The 20,092-nt window shown below is 45.7% G+C and overlaps 1 protein-coding gene across 1 annotated transcript in view; it reads left to right on the top strand.

Moving 5' to 3' along the window:
* Nucleotides 1–2,631: 2,631 nt before the first annotated feature.
* PRAG1 (PEAK1 related, kinase-activating pseudokinase 1) overlaps nt 2,632–20,092 on the top strand; it is a 54,942-nt gene continuing 37,481 nt past the window's right edge. The window contains exons 1-3 of the mRNA XM_079139091.1: nt 2,632–2,877; nt 7,259–7,675; nt 9,848–11,685. Coding sequence (XP_078995217.1) covers nt 7,346–7,675; nt 9,848–11,685 — 2,168 coding nt within the window. The 5' untranslated portion in view covers nt 2,632–2,877; nt 7,259–7,345. The remainder of the gene's footprint in view (nt 2,878–7,258; nt 7,676–9,847; nt 11,686–20,092) is intronic.

Here is a 20,092-nt window from a genome sequence, read left to right as displayed (position 1 = left end):
ACTTTTCAATTGTACCTTTTTGCTTTTCCAATTCCAAACTACCTTATCTTGCTCACCCAAAAGCCCTACCTGTCTCAACTCCTTATCTTAATCTCCTAAAATTTAACTTCCGTCTTGCACAGAACGGTGCCTGTGGACTGAAATACTGAGGAGAATCACTCTTCTTAAAGGTCTGGTCTGTTTCAAGGAGTCCTAGCCCAGCAGTTAAAAGTGTAATGAAAATGGACTGATAAGTAGCAGAAGGCTGTGTCTTCACAAATTGCACTGCATTGTAGGGTGCAGTTTGGAAGTTCAAGGAGAATTGTTCATGACACACATGAGTTTACTATAGCTTGATGGGGGAATACCATATACCTAACAGTCACGGGTTGAGCACTGCATAAGAGGATGGGGATTTTATGTGCAACTAAATGACTTTTTTGAAGTATCTTTTTTAAAAATATTTTTTAGATGTTGATGAACCTCTATTTTATTCATTTATTTATATGTGGTGCTCAGAATCAAACGAACCCAGTGCCTCACACATGTGAGGCAAGCGCTCTACCACTGAGCCACAACCCCAGCCCCGAAGTATCTTTTGATTCTTTTCATTAGGCAAGATAAATCTATCTTTATGACCATGTTGCTGGCATAAAAAGATGCACATTACATGACAGCAACCACAGTATAATGCATTTATTTTGCGTGAGCAGAGCAAACCACCTGAGAATAGTTTACTTTGCAGAAACACAGAATTAACCCTTCAATTGCTGTCCCATGCCATGGAACCAGTGGTCTTGTCACAAAAGGACTTTTGTTTCTCTTAATTATGTTCTTTAGTCTGTTCATATATTAAGGGTACATTAGGTAAAGAAAAATTAAAGTGTCTTTTATGTGTTTGGTATGACCTTTATTTATCCTGTAAGGTGGGTGTCCCCTCACAGAGGAAGAAGTGAAATATCTAAACTGAATCCTAGAAACCATGAACTTCTCAAAAACCCTGGGAGATGCTCCAGTGTAACAGAATTACATACACCTCCCAAGCCACTTTGGTATTTCGTCAGCATAGACAACTTTGTACCTACCTGCTTATCAATACATTCCTTTCTTGGATCTTGGTAAATGCATGAACTGGATGTTTCAGCTGGTGGGGATGCTGATGGAGGCTAACCAAAGTTTTCCTTACGTATTTGTTCAAATGATTTCCCCTCACTTTGGGAAGAGAGATAGGTCAGGACTATCACAACTTGGGGAGGGTGATGTGGCAGAGTGGACTAACCTGTCAGTGGAACCAGACAGCCTTTGGTTCCAATTCCAATGCTACTACTTTTCAGCTGAGGGAAGCTGGCACATTATGTGGCCCTCTGAGCTTCATAAAAGGAGGCTGAAGTTTTTTTTTTTTTTTTTTTTTTTTTTAACCCCTCATGGGCTTGCTTGACACAGGGTAAGATACAAAATGTTAGTTCCACTCCCTCTACACCTTCCTTCAAATTCTATTCATACTCTTAGGAGAAATTGGTGACATTGGGGCAAGGAAGTATTCCCTATGTCCCCTTTCTCCTTTTTTCTTTTCTCACACAGAAGGCAAACATGTCACAAACATGTCTTCTCCCTCTGTTCCCTCCACCTACCTCCTCCCCCCTCAGTCCTGCTGTGACTGCCTGCCACATAGGGAAGAGAATAAAGAAATTTAAGTACCCAGCTTCCTCCTGTCATGTGGATGAAGGCTCATTCTGGAAAAAGACCCTGACTGGAATTCCAAACCCTTCCTCTATTTTTGTGGGGTCTTTTCCTGTTCCTTTTCTCTCAGCCTAGAGCACTGGGAGGTGACTTTGACCTGGGCTTCTGAGGAAACACCCAGGCCAAGGTGCGAGCCTGTCCTACATAGGTAGGAGGAGGAAGGGAGGGACTTATTGGGGCGTAAACTGTCCTACTCTGAGTTAAAAGACTTCCCCAAGGAATATCTCGAACTCACTCTATCTCGCTGAATAACTCACTGGAAATCGTGTAAACACAGGTGTAATATGGGCCAGCCGAGGATCTGGATGCCCCAGCGTGATGGAAGGCCAGCTCTGCCTTCCAACCCTTGCATTCCACATGCAGAACACTAAAGTTCAAAGAGGTTAAGCAATTTGCCAGAGGCACCAAGCAGGATCCGGAATCTGCAGTCGGGATTCCCAGCGCGGCTCCTCCAGCGGCAGCAGCACCCTCCTCCCAGGGTAACAGGAACTGCCAGTGACTGTACCCACGCCGCTTTCATAGCCCGTCTCGGACCCAGATCTTGTTATTCCGCACCCGGCCCCTCACTTCTCAGTTTCTTCCTCCCTCTCCCTCCCCGCCCAGGGTCTCGCCATTCACTGGATGAATGGATGCAGGGCACCTATTCCCATAACTATACCTGTACAAGCTTGTGGCTAAGAAAGCCTTCAAACACCGAAGTCCGCTCGCCCCTGCAGAACTGAGCAGAGCACGGCTGAGGAGGGGGCGCCAAGAGGGGGCTAGCTGGGGGGCGGGGGTCAGCAGGCGCCAGGAGTCGGGGCGGAGCTTCACTGTGGCAAGCGGGTGGGGAGGGAGAGAGGGGCGGGGCGTGGAGTTTGGAGGGATCGGGGCTGGGGAGCTGTAGCTGCTGGGGCGGGCGCGCTGGGCTGGGGGGACGTGGAGAGGCGGCGGGGACTGCGGAGGTGCGGCGCGAGCCGCGGAGGGCGGCGTAATCGGAGGCGGAGGGGGCGGAGCCGCGCTCACAGCTGCCACCCGGCCGCCGGGCCCAGGCAGAGGCCACCCGCCCGCCGCCGGGCACGCACCGCGCGCAGACACTCTCCAAACAATGCTCAGGGGCGCCCGGTTGGGCGGCAGACGGCTCGGCCACCGACCGCGAGGCCAGTGGAGCGCAGCCCTGAGGTGAGTCCATGCTGCTTTTTCCAAATTCGTGCTCTTTTTGTCTGGCAAACGTGGCCTGACAGGGTGGCGGTGGTGGTGGCGGATTGCAGGAGCGCTGCGGTCGCCAAGCGGGGGAGCCCCTGTCGGAGTCCCCCTTGGGTGACAGGCGGCGAATCCCGGCGGGTGGAGCGACCCAACCGCGTGCACCCGGGGTTGTGCTGGAGGTGGAGGCGGCGAGCTGGGAGCCTTGGAGAGCCGGAGTGGATTTAGATTCATTCGAGTATCGCGCTCTTTAAACGGGGAAACTTTCCTTCGAGTTCCGGGAGGGGGGAACCGACTGCTCTGACGGTTTCACTGGTCTGGCTGCTGTTTGCGACCAGAGACTGAAGCTCATTCCACCGCGATCATTGTCAAAGGAGCAAACAGGGAGAGATCGCTCGGGCTGCTCGGAAGAGTTCCCTAGGACGGTTTAGGAGTTCAGGGTAGCCACCTCTTTTGCAGCAGCGGGTCTTGAGAAACAACGAGGTGATACCTTCATCCAAGCCTGGGCTGAGCTTCCCTAAATGCAGTGAGCAGGTTTTTAACCTGTGCTTCTGCTGCCCCCTCCCTAACTGGACGGACACACACACACACACACACACACACACACACACACACACACACGGAAAATAGAACCTCTCTACTTTTATGTCCTGTGAATGGGAATGGAGCCGGCTGAGTACTCGCAGCAAGCAGCGTCGACTAGCTCACTGTGTGTATTTCTCCCAGGTAAAGCTCAGCCAGCACATGGTTTTACAGAGCTGATAGCAAAGCCCAAAGGTCTAGGGGCCAGGAGTTTTGCAATGCATTTAGCCCAGAGTCAGGTTTGAAAGGCTTTATTGATCACTGGACTGAACTATTATCTCCTCTTCCTTTTCTGAAAAGGAAATGTGACAGGAAACCCTAGGGAATTCTGCAGTTTGCTATCTTGGGGTCCTGTGGAACTCAGGTGTCCTTATCGGTTTAGACTGTAGTGGGTGCAGAACCACATTCCTCCTGCTGAGATTCCATTACACAACATTGGAGAAAGAAAAAAGAAAAGAGAAAGTTTTGTGAATATTACGACTTACCTTCTGTGTGTGTTGGATGGGAGGGTAGTTAAGATTGTCACTTTCTCCCTTCTGCCTGGTCAACCCTGGATAGCAGAGTATGGTGAAATCCACACATATTTCCTTTTTTCATATGTTGCATTAATTTAATTGTAATATATAGACCTTTTTTGTTAGAGTTTTCTGGAATTCCGTCGCTTTAGGGTAAGGCATAAGTAACTTTTGTTGTAAATATAAGGGGGATTTTGAGCCACAATATTTAATTTTATAGACCTGACCACCCATTTTCTTCAGATTCTTTTAGAAATGAGATGGGAGTGTATCTGACAGTTTGGGTCTTGTAATTGTAGCCACAAATCTAGTGCAGAAGTTTGCAGAGACAAAGCTATTTTATCATGGCTTGGATCAGAAAGAATGCTGGAATCTTTTTCTAATCTTACACTGCCACCTCCCACTGAAATGGGGGAATTTGCATAATTCTGGGGGCGCTTCCCCTCAGAGGTAAGGAATGTGGGCTGAGAAGGTGCCATTCCCAGGCTGAGGAGCTGGCACTGGCGAGGTGCAGCAGCTCACTCGTGCATGGTGAGCGCCACTTGCAGCGCGCTTCACCATGTTTTTACTTAAAACAAATAGGAGATAATTCCAGGCACAGAAGTGCAGCATGCAAAGGGCCCTTTCTGACCAGACAGACATGGTGGTAAGTTCTGTTTGCTTTGACTGAGAAACCAGTTTTAACAGGATGTAGTTAGTCAATGATAGTGGCAAGTCCAAAGCTTCATTTTGTTCCCTATTCAATGGTATCCCCTAGAAATACCACCTGACTCTGTTGTTCCCATATTGAAGATCCCAGGGGTGCTTTACCACTGAGCTACACTCCCAGTCCTTTTTATTTTTTGAGACAGAGTCTTGCTAAATTGATGAGTCTGGCCTTGGACTTGTGATCCTCCTGCCTCAGCCTCCGAAATAGCTGGGATTACAGGTGTGCACCAGGATGCCTGGCCCCTTTAAATACCTTTGTGTCTCAGGGAAGTTGTGTGGTGAAAGTTGAAACTGACCTGCAGAGATTTTCAGAGTTGAGGCTGGGAGCAAAGATAACCCCCAGAAACTAGGGAGGAGGGTCTCAAGGAAACCTGCAGGATAGTAATCCAGAACCTAATTCTCAGGGCTATTACAGGGCAATGGTTATAAAGTGGGGGTGTGGGGTGGGGTGGGGCTTAGAGAGTGGTGCATCTGGCAGCAAGCAACCTCCCTATCACAAACTTGGTTTCCAGGTTGCCTGCTGAGGAGGAAATGAGATGTGGCCTGGCAAAACTGCTTCTTTGTGAATCCGTGGTAGCCTCCAAGGAAGTGGTTAGATGCCAATCTCCTCAGATAGCCCAGCTTGACCAAGAGCTGGCAGGAAGCTGGGGAGCCCACACAGAGCTGGCTTCCAAGCTCTCTTCCTCCATCCCACAGACGGGGTGTGGGAGCCTCTGCCTGCAATAGATATGAGCCTGGCAGTGTCTTCTGTGTCTGAGAAAGTCTAGTTAGCCTTTACTCATCAGCTTCCTGGGAGGAACCCACTCCCAAGAGAAACCCTGGGCTTTGCCTCCTCTGCTTGTAGAAGCTGGTGACCTGCCCTGGAGAACTTGGCAGAGAATGAACCTCCTACTTGGGTGTAGTTGGAGAAGAAGAGCTAAAATAACAATCATTAAAGAAAAGAACTGGACTGGGGTTGTGGCGCAGTGGTAGAGCACTTGCCTAGCATGTGTGAGGCACTGGGTTCGATTCTCAGCACCACATATAAATAAATGAATAAAATAAAGGTCCATCAAAATCTAAAAAATTTTTTAAAAAGGACCAAAGACCCTAACAGTGGTCACTGACAGTCTGTTCTTCAGGGTATTCCTTTAGCTTAAAGATGCAGTTGGCTTCATTGTTAATTTCGGAGGAAAAAGTGTCCTGTTTAGCTTCAGCGCTCCTTGAGTATAAGCACCTCTGTCTGAGAGTGTGGGAGACAAGAAAGAGGGCGCTTCCCACAAAAGGCTCTGGAATTTTCTTTGGAGCTCCTGGCACATTCCACCTGGTTAGTCCTGTTGATTGTTTAGAGAGCATCAACCTCAAGCAAATTCTCACGGGAGCAAAGTGGAGCGAAACCCTTAGGGTGAAACCCTCTCTGTGCAATGAGAATCTGTTCACCTCCAGGATTCAAGGAAGAACAGGAATGAGGAACAGGGAGCAGCAAGTAGATAATGGCGAGCTCCTCAGTATTTCCTCAGTCTCGTGAACCACGAGGTGAGGTGAAGAACTGCCAGCAAAGTTGCCTTCTCTTGCCAGAACCACCAAACCCTGTGTCCTTGGATGAGTGTCAGTTTTTGCCCTTGCTGAAGTTTTCCCACCCGTAGAATGGGGAATACAGCTGCCGATGGGATGTTATTCCAATTAATTGGCTAATATCTGCAGTCCTTTGATCTCCTTAGGGGTGAATTTACAGGGGGCATGGTGCAAACCATGTGGCCAGCTTTACTCTCGGAAACAGTGACCTCTTTCAAGAAGCTGATCTCCACCCCTGGACTATGATAGGGAAAATAACTGTTTGATAATCTCTTCTCTCTCTTATATTCTGCCTAATCACTTTTAGGTTAGGCCAGGACTATGGCAACCATGCGTTTCTTGCTCTCTTCTGTTTTCCTTCTTGGCTTGCAGCACCCAGCTTTGTTGACCTCACTCAGCTTAAGGTTGAACAAAAGGAAGAGGAGGGGGCAGAATTTCCAGATATCAGACCTCCTGATAAGGTGCCCCCAGAGGATGGACCAGCATCCCACCTCCTCTTCCTCATTCAACCATTCCCACCTCCACCTGTCAGGCATACAGATTACAATGCCCATCTCAGCACTGCTTTCTTGGTCAAAATTGTGAATTATCATCTGGAAGCCACCGTACTTGTACTACATTAAACTTCTTGCTCTGGGGCAGTACCTCAGGCTTTCTCCCCCGGGTCTCCAAAGAATATATCGAGGAGATACAGGCTTCTCATCTCAAACTCTCTGACTCTCTTCAACTATCCCAAACCTTTAAATATTCAGGGTTTTAGGGAACTGAAATGTCTTATTTTGTGTCTAGTTTTTGCAGCTTCTAATAAGGTCACACCACTAGAGAGTGTCCAAGAGCATTGTGACAAGAGGGTGAGGGCCTCAGAATAAATGGAATACTAATCTTTACCTCTTGGCTCCTCCTAACCCTCTTTATCCCCTATTCTCTTCCCCAATCAGATAATTAGAATCTCATTGCTAATACATCCATCTTCTAAGCAGGCCAATGTTCTACCTTTCCAGGAGGCTGCCCTGGGACCTACCTCTGCCTTTCACAAGACTACGCCAGAGAGCTGGGCACAAGATGAACCAGCACACCATTGGCCCACGATGCTCCAGACCATCGGACTGAATCCCGAGAGCCCCAAAATGTCTGCGTGCAGTGACTTTGTGGAGCACATCTGGAAGCCCGGGTCCTGCAAGAACTGCTTCTGCCTGCGGAGTGACCACCAGCTGGCAGCTGGCTGTCCCCAGCCCAGAGCAGGCAACCTGCCCCCTCCACCTCGCCTGCCTCCCAGGCCTGAGAACTGCCGCCTAGAAGATGAAGGTGTGAACAGCTCACCCTACTCCAAGCCCACGATTGCTGTGAAACCCACCATGATGAGCTCCGAGACTTCCGATGTGTGGACAGAGGCCAACCTGAGTGCTGACGTCTCACAGGTGAGGCTGACTAACCCCTGTGGTATTTTTACAGGGCCTGCTCCTTTTCTAACACTTGGTGACTGGCTGGCAGCCAGGGAGGGCTGTTGGAGCAAGAATCCCGTAGGATAGCTGCCTTGTGGCTTGCCCAGAGATTGCTCTTCCCTGACTGCTGCTATTTGGTTATTGCCACTCTCCTTTGTATCTTTCCCTTTAGGCTAATTAACTATTAATCCAGTCCCTCAGATTTCTTCCTATGATATGGAGACTTGTCTCGGGACAGACAAAAATGAAAATCATCAAAACAAAAATGAAAATTTCATCTGATAATTTAGCAAGGCCCTAAGCAACTTAGTGAGACCCTGTTTCAAAAGACAAAATTAAAAAAGGGCTGGGAATGTGACTCAGTGGTAAAGTGCCCCTGGGTTCAATCCCCGGTACAAAACGCCTCCCCCCCCCAAAAAAAAAACAACTTTCAAATGATAATTTTAAATGTATACACAAGTAACAATCATTACATAATGAATCCCATGGATCCAACATTCTTCAAGTAAACTTCAAAAACCATCAATTCATGACCAGTCTTGTTTCATCTCTGACCTCATGCACCAATGGCATATCATTTTAGTAATATGTTAAAGGATAAAGTTTTTATTTAAAAAATGCCATTAAGACACTTAAAATAGTAGCACTAATTATTTATTATCATGTAATACTCAGGCCAGGCTCATAATTCCTTTTTTATTTTTGGTACCAGGAATTGAAGCCAGGGGTGCTTAACTACTGAGCCACATTCCTAGCCCTTTTTTTTTTTTTTTTTTTTTTTTTTTTTGAGACAGGGTTTTACTAAGTTGCTTAGGGCTCTGTAAGTTGCTAAGGCTGGATTTAAATTTGTGATCCTCCTGCCTCAGCCTCCCGAACTGCTGGGATTATACGCATACACTACCATCCCGGATGGTAATTTTGAAGCTTGGATTTAACCAGCTTTGATCTAGAATTACTGAAACAGTTGCATCCCTAAAGGTTAGATCTTCTGCTCATCTCACAGGTGACCCTTAGAAAGGTATAATAATTGGGACGGCACTTAGACCAGGGCTGCTGGAATCTGCTGACTTGGGACACATCTTGGAAGCTGTATGTCTAAGACATTCTTAAGAACTGCTTGCTCCGTGTTGACCTCTTTGCATGTTCTAGTTTTTCTCAATGTGGTGAGTGGATCAGGAAGGGTGTGTGAGCTTTATGTGAAAACAAAGGTCAGTTTTAAATCAGAGGAGGCTTAATTGAAGAGAGGCATTTCCTGTGGTTGCTATGAGTTCCATGTCCCTTACAGGGCTGTTCCATTTTCCCTAAGCTGGTTACACCCATTTGCCAGGCATTCTCTATACCTTCAACCTTCACCTACATAAGCCAGGGACTCTCTAAGTTCTGAATTCCTTGGGAAAGGAGCCAAATGCAGGCCCACTTTGAAGCTGTTTCTGAAAGGGGTGGTGGTAGGGACTTTAGAAGGGAAGGAAAAGGGAACGGTGACTTCAGGGATGGGAATGACCAGTCCACATCTCTGTTTCACAGCCCAGCTGGTTGACTTAGGCAGCTCTGGCTGAGGTAACCACTGTTAACTGGGAGAAAGAGCAGCTCTTTGGCCTAGCCTGAAGCAGAGCCCAGCAAGGAGAGAAGCAGCCTGGACCCCTCACTCCCTGCCCTGCCCTACCCCGCCACCCACCCCAGGTGTTTAAAAATCGTGACTTTTGTTTCTTCAGGAATGCCCCATCAAAAAGCCTTAGAACAGAATGCAAAAACTTAAAACCAAACCCTCTATTTTCCAAGCCTGTAAGAGACAGACCTGTTTCATCCGGCACTTGTGACAAAGGCAAAACGTCTTCTTTCAGGGTTTTGTTTTAGTTATTATTTTCTATCTCACAGACTTAAGTCAAAAACATTACAGACCCTGGGTGGGAAGCTGCGCTCAGTGTTTGGGAAGGCAGACATCTCAGTGGGAGCCCAGCAGTGCTCACAAGCATGGGGAGATCAGAAGGTGGGCGTGTGCCTAGATTGCCCGGAGCCCCTGCTCCCACGTGCGCCCACTGCGCTATAGAAGACAGTTGACAATGTTGTGGCACTTGGCTCTCACTTTTTCTCTCTTCCTTTTTTCTCTGACAAGGTCTAATATCAGTCTTTTAACTTTGGACTGTGTAGGTACTCTGGAGACGAGCCCCGGGCAAGCTGTCCCTCCCGAAGCAGGAAAACGTGCCAGTAGTTTACCTGGGCAGCTTCCGCGGCGTACAGAAGCCTGCTGCGGCCCCTGGCTGCTCCGATGGCGGCTCCCGCTGCCCCCCTGCCTATGCCATGGTGGGCCTGCACAACCTGGAGCCCCGGGGGGAAAGGAACATCGCCTTCCACCCTGTGAGTTTCCCAGACGAGAAGGCTGGGCGGGAAGAGAAACCCTCATTTCCCAACCAAGAGCTGCCCTCCGCTCAGGAGAGCTTCCGCCAGAAACTGGCGGCCTTTGCCGGGATGACTTCTGGCTGTCACAAGGCCCCCAGGCCTTGCCCCTCTCCACAGCCAATGCGGGAGCCCCTGCCCTCAGAGGATGACAGTGATCAAAGGTGCTCCCCTTCAGGGGACAGTGAAGGTGGAGAATACTGCTCCATTGTGGACTGTTGCCCCGGGAGCCCTGTTGCCAAGGACGCTGCGCACGCGGAGGGTTCCCGGGGCAGACCTGGCGGAGGGGACTGCTCGCCAACCTGCTGGGAGCAGGGAACTTGTGCTGGGTCTACCGAGGAGGAGAAGCGGGTTCGGAGCTTCCCCAGGGAGTGCTGTAACCAGGGCCCCACAGCAAACCGGCCCCACTTGGGGCCCAAGAAGCTGTCCCTTGCTTCAGATGCTGCCAGTTCTTCGGATGGCCTGTCCTGCGGCAGCACCAGCAGTGGGGCCAGCAGCCCTTTTGCTGCCCACCTTGAGAGCGATTACTGCTCCCTGGTGAAGGAACCTGAATCTGGGAAGCAGCAGGACTCTGGCTGCCACATGATGACCTCTAGCAGATGCCTAGGGCTGGCTGGAGAGCCCCAGGCCCCACCCCACCCCAGGGAGGCCGTACAGCCAGAACCCATCTATGCCGAGAGCACCAAGAGGAAGAAGCCAGTGCCAGTGCCTTCCAGGCCACAGGCCAAGGCAGAACAGACAGCAGCTACTCCAGGCCAAGGCCAGGGCCAGGTATGGACAGGTGATGCCTGGGCTCAGAAAACAGTGTCTGGCTGGGGTCAGGACAGGGAAGGCTCAGACATGACTCCCCAGGTATCAGCCACCATTACAGTCATGGCAGCCCACCCAGAAGAGGACCATCGGACCATCTACCTGAGTAGCCCTGACTCTGCAGTGGGGGTGCAGTGGCCACGTGGGCCTGTTAGCCAGGACTCAGAGGTTGGTGAAGAGCAGACTTCAAGTGGGCAGGGACTGAGCTCCAGTGAAAGCCACCCTCATGATGTGACTGAGAACACACCCAAAGGAAGGCCTGCCATTCCCCCCAAGCTGTCCAAGAGTAGTCCTGGTGCTGGCCCCGCATCACCATCTTCTTCCCCACTGACTGACCTCAGTGAGGGGAGCTCCAGTGGCAGTGGCATTGGACCCCAGCCTTCATCCAAAGGCCCCACTGACCCCACTTCCTCCTGCCGAACCAATGGTATTGTCAGCAACGACCCTGCCAGGTGTCCCCCACCGGCCACCTCTTCAGCCTTGGACCAGAGGAGGCCCAGGTACCAGACTGGTGCCTGGAGTCGTCAGTGCCGGATAGAGGAAGAGGAAGAAGTAGAGCAGGAGTTGTTAAGTCAAAGCTGGAGAAGAGAGACAGAAAATGGCATCATGGACCATTCAAATTCCTCTACCTGGCACCGTCTCCACACCACTGATGGCTCCTCTGGACAGAACAGCAAAGCCGGGACTGGGATGAGCAAATCAGCTTCTTTTGCCTTTGAGTTTCCCAAGGACAGAAGCAGGATGGAAGCATTCTCACCTCCTCCCCCACCTCCAAAGTCCAGGTGAGTAACAGGGTCCTTGTGGGAAAACAGCTTGGCTCTAAAGGAAAAGTACCTACCTGCCTGCAGGGCCAGGGTCTCTCCAGAAAGCTTGGCCTTTGCTGCCTAGCTGGAAGGCCTTCAGGCCCAACCTCCAGTCCTCCCCTCCCGGCACAGTGTCTGCCCAGAGGCTGTGGTGCCTTTATGTAAATTTTGAAGAAGCCCAGTGCAGCCTTTAGAGAAAAGGAATTACTGTTTGTGCCTGTGTTCTGCCAACAATCCTGTAAGCAGTGCCTTGCAGGGCTTGGCTATTTGGAATGAATCTTTTAAGGAAGTACCAGGGGCTAGAGGGAATGCATGGTTGTGTGGGATCTTGGGTTCAGCACAACCACACACACACAAAAAAAAGAGGTGGGGGGAAAAACCCTGCCAAGGTGTCACTCTTATGGTGCCCGTATTTTTACACCTGGTACTCTTTTTTTGTTTTCTCTCTCTCTCTCTCCTCTCTCTCTCTGGTACTAAGAATTGAACCCAGGGTTGCTTTATCACTAAACTATCCTCAGCTCTCTCTTTTTCTTTTCCTTTTTTTTTTTTTTTTTTTTTTTTCTTTTCATTTTGAGACAGGTCCTTCAGAAATTGTTGAGGCTGGCCTCAAACTTGCAATCCTCCTGCCTCAGCCTCCCAAGATGCTGGGATTACAGGCGTGCACCACCGAGCTTGGGTTTTTGTTCTCTTATAAGTGTCTTCTGCAGGGTTTTTAAAGGAACTCTGAAACTTTTTACTTGTATTAGCATGCAAAAGAGGGCTAAGAACGTAAAACAGTCAAAGCCAAGTGTGTGCTTAATAAACTGTTACCCAATGGTGATTAGGCTCTGGGGCTAAAATTAGAAAAGAGGAAGCTTTGCTCTTGGTTAGTAACTCTCAGATGTTTATTTTTTTATTTTATTTTTTCAGTTCTGGGGATTGAACCCAGGGCTTTTGTACATGCTAGGCGAGCGTTCTTCCACTGAGCTACACCCTTAGTCCTCAGATGTGGGTTTTTAAAGGAAAAAAAGTGTAGTTTCATGTTAGCATGCTGAATCTCACAGCTTTTTCCACAGCCTTGCTGCTGTCCTGCCAGTTTAAAGTACCTTTCAAAGTCTCCAGAAAAATAAATGCCTTTTTAAAGGTATTGAGCTGTGCATGGGATTTAAATTGTGTGTGGGGGGGGGTGAATTTCCCTCAGTGAAAGCAAAACTGATTTTATCAGGGAAAAAAAGAAACCTGCTGTTAAAAAAAAAAAAAAAAAAAAAAAAAGACAGACTTTCTCTAGTCATGTCATTGCCAGTGTTCTGTTTCAGTAGATGTGCCCTCGGTTGATGTCAGAAACTAGGGAATTGACCACAGAGAGAAGCAGCTGTGACACTTGACTTTGAACACCAAGGCTCTCAGGCTGTGATGTGATCTAACATGAGCTTGTTCTCATGACCATTTTTACTTTGTTCTGGTATTGCATGGGCCACCCACCATGCAGAATAGACAGCTTTCAGATCTTCAGGTGATTGCAGAGTCTTTGGCTACAATTTTAACTCCCTGAATGAACAATTCACCAGCCAAAATGAACTCCCATTTATGTAATTCTTCCTATGGGCCAGGTACAGATTCAAGAATGTTAGACATGATAACTCATTTCAGCCCTAAAGGGGAAGAATTACCAGCCCCAGTCCATGGGTGACAAGATAGACTATAGAGAGTTGAAGTAACCTGCCCAAAGTCACATCCATACCTCTAAGTTCAGCTCTAGATCTGTGCTTCTAAACATACAGAACACATCATCAGGCACGGAACTGAGTAGGGAATGTGGGTAAAGCATCGGCATTGTATCTGTGTGCCTCAGCCCCGGGTAAGTTGATGGAAAGTATCATTGTTAGTGTCAGAAGACCAAGTTTATACTCCATCTCTTTTTCGTTAAGTGACCTTGCCCAAGCTGTTTACTGTGATTTGAGTTTTCAGTTTCCTCTTTTCTAAAAAGGGATGATGATAATACTTTCGTAACATCCTATTATTGAATGAGATGAACAACAGAATCCAGTCGGGGGAGGTAAGTTATAATGTAGTCATAAGCCACCCTGAGCTGTTAAGTGTGGCAGCGACACCCATACCCTATAATAGAAACCAGCCTGGTCCAGTCCCGGAAATGCCACCTGAGCCTGGGGAAATAACTAAAACTTTCTCACTTGAGAATCATAGTACTTGGAGAAATCCCAGTAACCATAGCAACATGACTCAGGAAGGGTTTTAATTAGCATCTGGATTGAGATCAGAGTTTTTCAATCCAATATGTTTTGATAAAACCCTTGGAGTAAATGTAGCTCCAATCAGGTAGGAATCTCGGAGGTTTCAGCTCTTAAAGAACAAAACAAAAAGATAAAAAAATTCTCACTTTAGGAGAAAAATTTGGGAAATAAAATTAACTAAAGGGAACACAGATAAAAGAGTGTCTTGTATTATTTAAAATAAGTCAGACTAGTCTATTTGAGAAGCATTTTCAGTTTTCAAGCATTGCTGACATAATCCTTTGAATCTGCATGTCTTCCCTATGAGATTAGTGGAAAGGCTTGGGACCATAAGCTGACTTTTAAATCTGGAACTTCTCTGGGGAGGGTGCCAGGAACCCCAAAGCCTTCAAGCCTAGCAGGTTGAGGTGTAGCAAATCAAGAGTGTTAGTGAGAATTCAGCCCATAGTTGATCCAGTACCAACACCCGTGTGCACCAGTAATTATGGCAGGCTGATGTCTGTTTTCCAAAATGGAAGTTGGGGAACCTCTTCCCGCAACATGGGAGGTTAAGCTGCTTTCTTGCACGGACTTCTCTGTTAAATGTGTTCTATATCTAATAACTAGCTTCATTATGTGTGTTTTGTGTGCTCTGATTTCTAGAGAAAGGCATTACTTCATGCAGGGCTGTGTTACTTGCCACTTGCATGGTGTGGGGTGACAGACAGATCTATCTGCTTTCTTGGGCCATCCTGGAGAACAGAGAATGAGTTTCTGGGTTGCCTATCACCCTGTTAAATACAAAACTGACTCCAACCTAGAGGGAAGAAATGGATGTCAAGAATGACTTGGCTTTCCTGTGGTCCTGTTTTAAATATTTGACAGTAGCTTATCTATCTTTGAGATCCTGTCTTCTGTAAGCTCCCATTTACATTTCTGTGAAACCTCTTGCTATAATGCCCTGCAGAACAAAGATTCTCCAGACAAATTAAATTCTGAAGGGTCATTCCCTGGACATGTTTAGGGTGTGCCCTCTTCCTGAGCAGGTAAGGAAGAGTCTGGTTCTTCCCTGACCCTCTGTTGCTAAGGCAACTTCCTACACCTGAAAACTTACATGTACTTAGAATGATGGATCACACCAATCTCTGGGTCATTCTGCAGGTTATAAGGTGAGGATTGACAAAATACTGTTGGTTAAGAAATGAAATACTGCAGACAAGAGGCATGGCCTATTAAACATCACCTTCAAGACTTAAGGCAATTTAATGAGCTGCAGTACTTAGAGAAACAATTAAGATTCAAAGTAATTACATTTCTTTCTGCCCTTTGTTTCTTCATAGATGCAAACCTCGTTTGAAATGACTTATGACTTGTGAGTGACAAGTCAGTTAAAGGAGAGTCATCTAGCTAATGCAGACAAGTGTTTTACAAAGAAACTGCAAATTAGGATGATAGGTGAATAAGAAATGAGACAGGTTTATATAGTTTTAGTTCCCAAATAGTCTGGTCCCAGGTAAGACTAATCAATAGTTTCCTCCAAGAAAGTGAGAGATGTTTTTGTTTTAATGTTATCACTCCGGACACTTTTAATTTTAATTCACTGCATGGTCCATTCTCCCTTTCCTCTCAAGGATACTGGGGAGCAGAAGCTGAATATGTCCTTGGGCTTTTTCTCTTTTACAGCTGCTCCCATGTTGCCTCTTGGCAGACAGTTAGGCACAGTGTCATAAATGGAGCTCTTTTCTGTTCATAGAAGTGGATGCTTTGCTAACCCAAGGAACCAAAATAACTTTGTTGTGTGGTCTCTCCTGTAACATGGTCACTCAGCATGAGCCCTGAGGATGGGAATAGAGTGAGTGAGGTGGCTTTTTGTCTCCAGACTCCATATCCAATCTGATTAAAGCTCTCAGTGCTTGATTCTGAACGCTGTCTGTACTATAGTGAGTTTCAGGGGGTGGTCCTAGTTTATTAGGAAATCCAATAGTTTCCATCCTTTCTTGGGCTTATCTGTGTGACATTTGAAAAATCAGAGTTTGTATTAGGACGCTCTGTATTTAGAGAATCTTCTTTAACTATGTTTAGCCTTCTTGACCAAATTTAAATAAACAGGCTGGAATTGGTCAAGGGGAAATGAACTCTGGGCATGCTCCAGTAGGAAGAATTGCCCCCCTCCCCCTTATCCCTTGCCAGTTGCACACAGGGTTTGGCAAAGGAAACAATGCCCAAGTATCAACATGGCAAGTTCATATTCTATCCTAGGCCGAGGCAAATTAAAAGTTAGCCTCTCCTATTAATTTGTGGACAGAACGTGGAAGCATGGGGGACAGCCCAGGTGTCATAAGCAGAAAGTATTGAAATTGGTACCCATCTTCCTGTTCTGTAATTTTTGAGAAAAAGAAATCACTGACTTAACAGTAATTTGTATAAAATTTGTAAGACTTTCTGATTTTGAGCATACATCCTTGTCTAAGTTGAGGAATTATAGATTCTTTAATTCATCAGATATCTACTAATAGCCTGCTTTTTATTGGACTTTGTGCAAGGCGATTAAAAGCCAATTACGGGGCTGGGGTTGTGGCTCAGTGGTAGAGCACTTGCCTAGCATGTGTGAGGCACTGGGTTTGATTCTCAGCACTGCATATAAATAAATGAATAAAAAATAAAAGGTCTGTCAACATCTAAAAAACAAAAAAGTTAAAAATAAAAAATAAATAAAAAGCAAGTTACTGGGTTCTGTCTTAAGGATTCTGAGGGTTGAGTTTGGTATGAATTAAATCAGCAGATGTGCAGTACAACTGCCAAAGCTCACCCCTGCTTTGATTCCCTTTGATGAGTTCCGTTCTCATAGGATCTGGATTCTTTCTCTATAAAATAGGCCAGGTGCTCCTGGAAGATAAAGAGCTTACTTAGCCGTCTGGGAGGTCTAGAATGGTTCCTGGCATAGAATAGATGCCCAAGATATATATTTTAAATAGGAAGTTGTAGGTAGAGACCATGCCCTGTTTATGTCATTTTTCAGAAAATGATCTGACTTTAGGCTTGGCACATAATAGGTTGCTCAAGACTTACTGAGAAAAGAAGCCAGTGGCTTCGAATCGGAAAGATCCATCCAAAACCAGGTCTCCTGCAATGGGTCCATGTTTTCTTTTCTTGAAGAAACGATAAACTTCTGGGTGTGCAGAGGCCATGGTTCATATAATCTTCCTGGACTTCTTCATAACATACCTTTGCACGGAAACTGACACCTGGTAGGTGTTTCATGCAGAATTGAATCTTAAAGGCCATCGTGCACTGCAGATGAAATATTTCGTCACCTGATTTTTCACTGGATGTGGATTGTAATTCTATGGCTGTCCCTGCTCAATAAAACCTTGTCACCTTGAATTAAAGAAGTTGAGGTTAATAATTGTTCATGCTTCAAGGTGGGCAAACACCATGTGAACACAATGCATCCTTTCATAGATTAATTACTCTCCAATGATTATACATTTCACTTTTGCAACTGGGTTCTATTACTGTGCCCATTTTTTTTTTTTTTTTTTTTTTTTTTTTTAAGTTAAGCAGGTGTGTAGAGCCAGCCCTCTCTTGCCACAAGAATGTTCTTTCAGGTAGTAATCATCTAAAGATTTTTTCCCCCTCCAACCAGTAAGTTACCAGGAATTCTAGGGTGTGGCTTTGCTTCTCTGAGAACAAATTTTTTCATAGTCTAGGAGGCCATTGGAAAACACAAACTTGAGCTATATGATTGATCTTTCTCTGTCTATCATGCAGACAGAAGGACTTTGTTCCTAGAATGGCTGGCCTACTTTTTTGGGCACAAAAATCACCAGTTGATGAGAAATTTTCTCTTCTAATGGCCCAAGGAATGTTTTGTTGTTGGACTGTTGTTTTGATTGACTTTGCATTTCTTCTAACAGGGTTGATAATCAACTATAAAGAATAATCAGTATCCTTTTCTGCAGCTAATGTGTTTCAGAGTTTGAAGATCTATAAAATAGGCCAGGTGCTCCTTGAAGATAAAGTCTTCATTCTCTTTATTGAAATTGGTCATTATTTCTTCTATTGACTTTTGGACAGATCCCTAAAAATGTTGGGTGTTACGAGTGTTCATGCTGTTCCCATAAAACTTTGGAAAATGCCTTGCCTTAATTATCTTGTGTCCAGTATCCTGAACGGCTTCTTCAGTGTGCTTCTCTGCCAGGCAGACTAATAGAAACAATAATTCTTTGTTCGGTGATAAGGGGACCTTCCAGGTTGAAGACTATCTTCAAAAAAAAAAAAAAAAAAAAAAAAACTCTTCCCTTTTACTCAGATATTTTGATTTTGCTGGTGAATTAATTTTAGTATCTGTTACTATCAAATGATCCCCTTGACTCCCTGGTAATTGGATCTTACCCATTTCTTACCCATTTATATGTGTGCTATAAAAATTTTTCTGACATGTACTTGGAGATCACTAAGATAGGGAAGGAGAGTCTGGAATTTGAATCATTTAATATAATTCTTCTTAATATGTACTGATAAAAAATAAGATTTTATGACCATATATTCTTTTAGAGGGGTAGCAGGAATTGAATTCAGGGGCCCTTGACCACTGAGCCATTTTATTTTGAGTCAGGGTATTTGTATTGTATGGTCACTTAACCTTTCCTCTTTGACTTCCTTCTGATTGCCTGTGTCCAAGATTAAGGATGAGTGCAGGAGGTGGTGGGTGCAGGTATTTGTATTTTATTTAGAGACAGGGTCTCACTGAGTTGCTTTTGCTGAGACTGGCTTTGAACTGGTGATCCTCCTGTCTCAACCTCCCGAGCCGCTGGGATTACAGGTGTACGCCACTATACCCGGTCACCATATATTCTTGAACCAGGAGTCAATTGGGTTGCATTCTCTATGCCAATCCTGATAGTTGGAGTACTGCTCTGGAGCTCCCTAAGGGAACCCACCCATAGCAAAGTTTGCCACAATTGATTGGTACTGTCTGCAGGGTTTGCAAAAGTAGGGTGTATAGTCACATGTGCCAGCTACTTGCTAAGCCAGTCTTAAAATCTAAAACTTACTATTTAAAATGCAGAACATCTGATAGTCAATAACCATTCTCTATGTTAACTTAAGAATTAAAGAATTCCCTTACTTTTATTATTATTATTATTTTTATTTAACTTTCAATTTTTTACAGACTGCATTTTGATTCATTGTACACAAATGGGGTACATCATTTTGTTTCTATGGTTGTACACGATACCATTTGTGTAATCATACATGTACATAGGGTAATCATGTCTGTCTTATTCCACCTTTTTTTTCATACCCCCCCATTTCCTTCTACATATTCTAAAGTTCCCCCATTATTCTCTCATTTCCCACCCCCCCACCCCCATTGTATATCATTCTCCACTTATCAGGGAAAATATTCAGCCTTTGGTTTTTTGAGCTTGGTTTATTTCACTTAGCATGATATTCTCCAATTCCATCCATTTATTTGCAAATGCTATAATATTATTCTTCTTTATGGCTGAATAATATCCCATTGTGTATGTATACCAGAGTTTCTTTATCCATTCATCTGTTGAAGGGCATCTAGGTTGGTTCCACAATCTAGCTATTGTGAACTGAGCTGCTATAAACATTGATGTGGCTGTGTTACTGTAGTTTGCTGATTTTAGGTCCTTTGGGTATAAACCACGGAGTGGGATAACTGGGTCAAAATAATTCCCTTACTTTGAGGGTGGGCCTGTGGTCTGTCTAGCCCCTTGGTCCTAAGCTGAGTGTTTGTGGCAGAAGATGTCATTCTCTTTGAGTACAGCCTCATATTTCAGACAAGACGGCCAAAATGCTTTGTTTCCTCTCGGTGAAATTATTATGACTACTCCGTGAATTTTAACCTTTTAAGAACTCAGTTGTAAAATAAATAACAACTACCCTTAAATTTATTACCCATTGTTTAAGGTATTATTTTCCTTTGCAAACTTAAATTTATTTTTTCAGTCCTTAATTGTTAAGCAATGTATGGTCACTTAACCTTTCCTCTTTGGCTTGTCCCTCTGATTTCCTGTGTCCAAGATCAAGGGTGAGTGCAGGAGGTGGTGGGTACAGAAGGTATGTCAGAATCCTCTGGAAGGCTAGATTAACCATAGAAATTAAGTGTTATCAGTTGGGGAAATAGAACAAAACTATTG

Source organism: Sciurus vulgaris (assembly GCF_902686455.1).
Source record: "Sciurus vulgaris genome assembly, chromosome: 5".
Lineage (NCBI taxonomy): Eukaryota > Metazoa > Chordata > Mammalia > Rodentia > Sciuridae > Sciurus > Sciurus vulgaris.
Note: the sequence above shows the minus strand (reverse complement) of the source record. Positions and strands in the feature narration are given on the sequence as shown.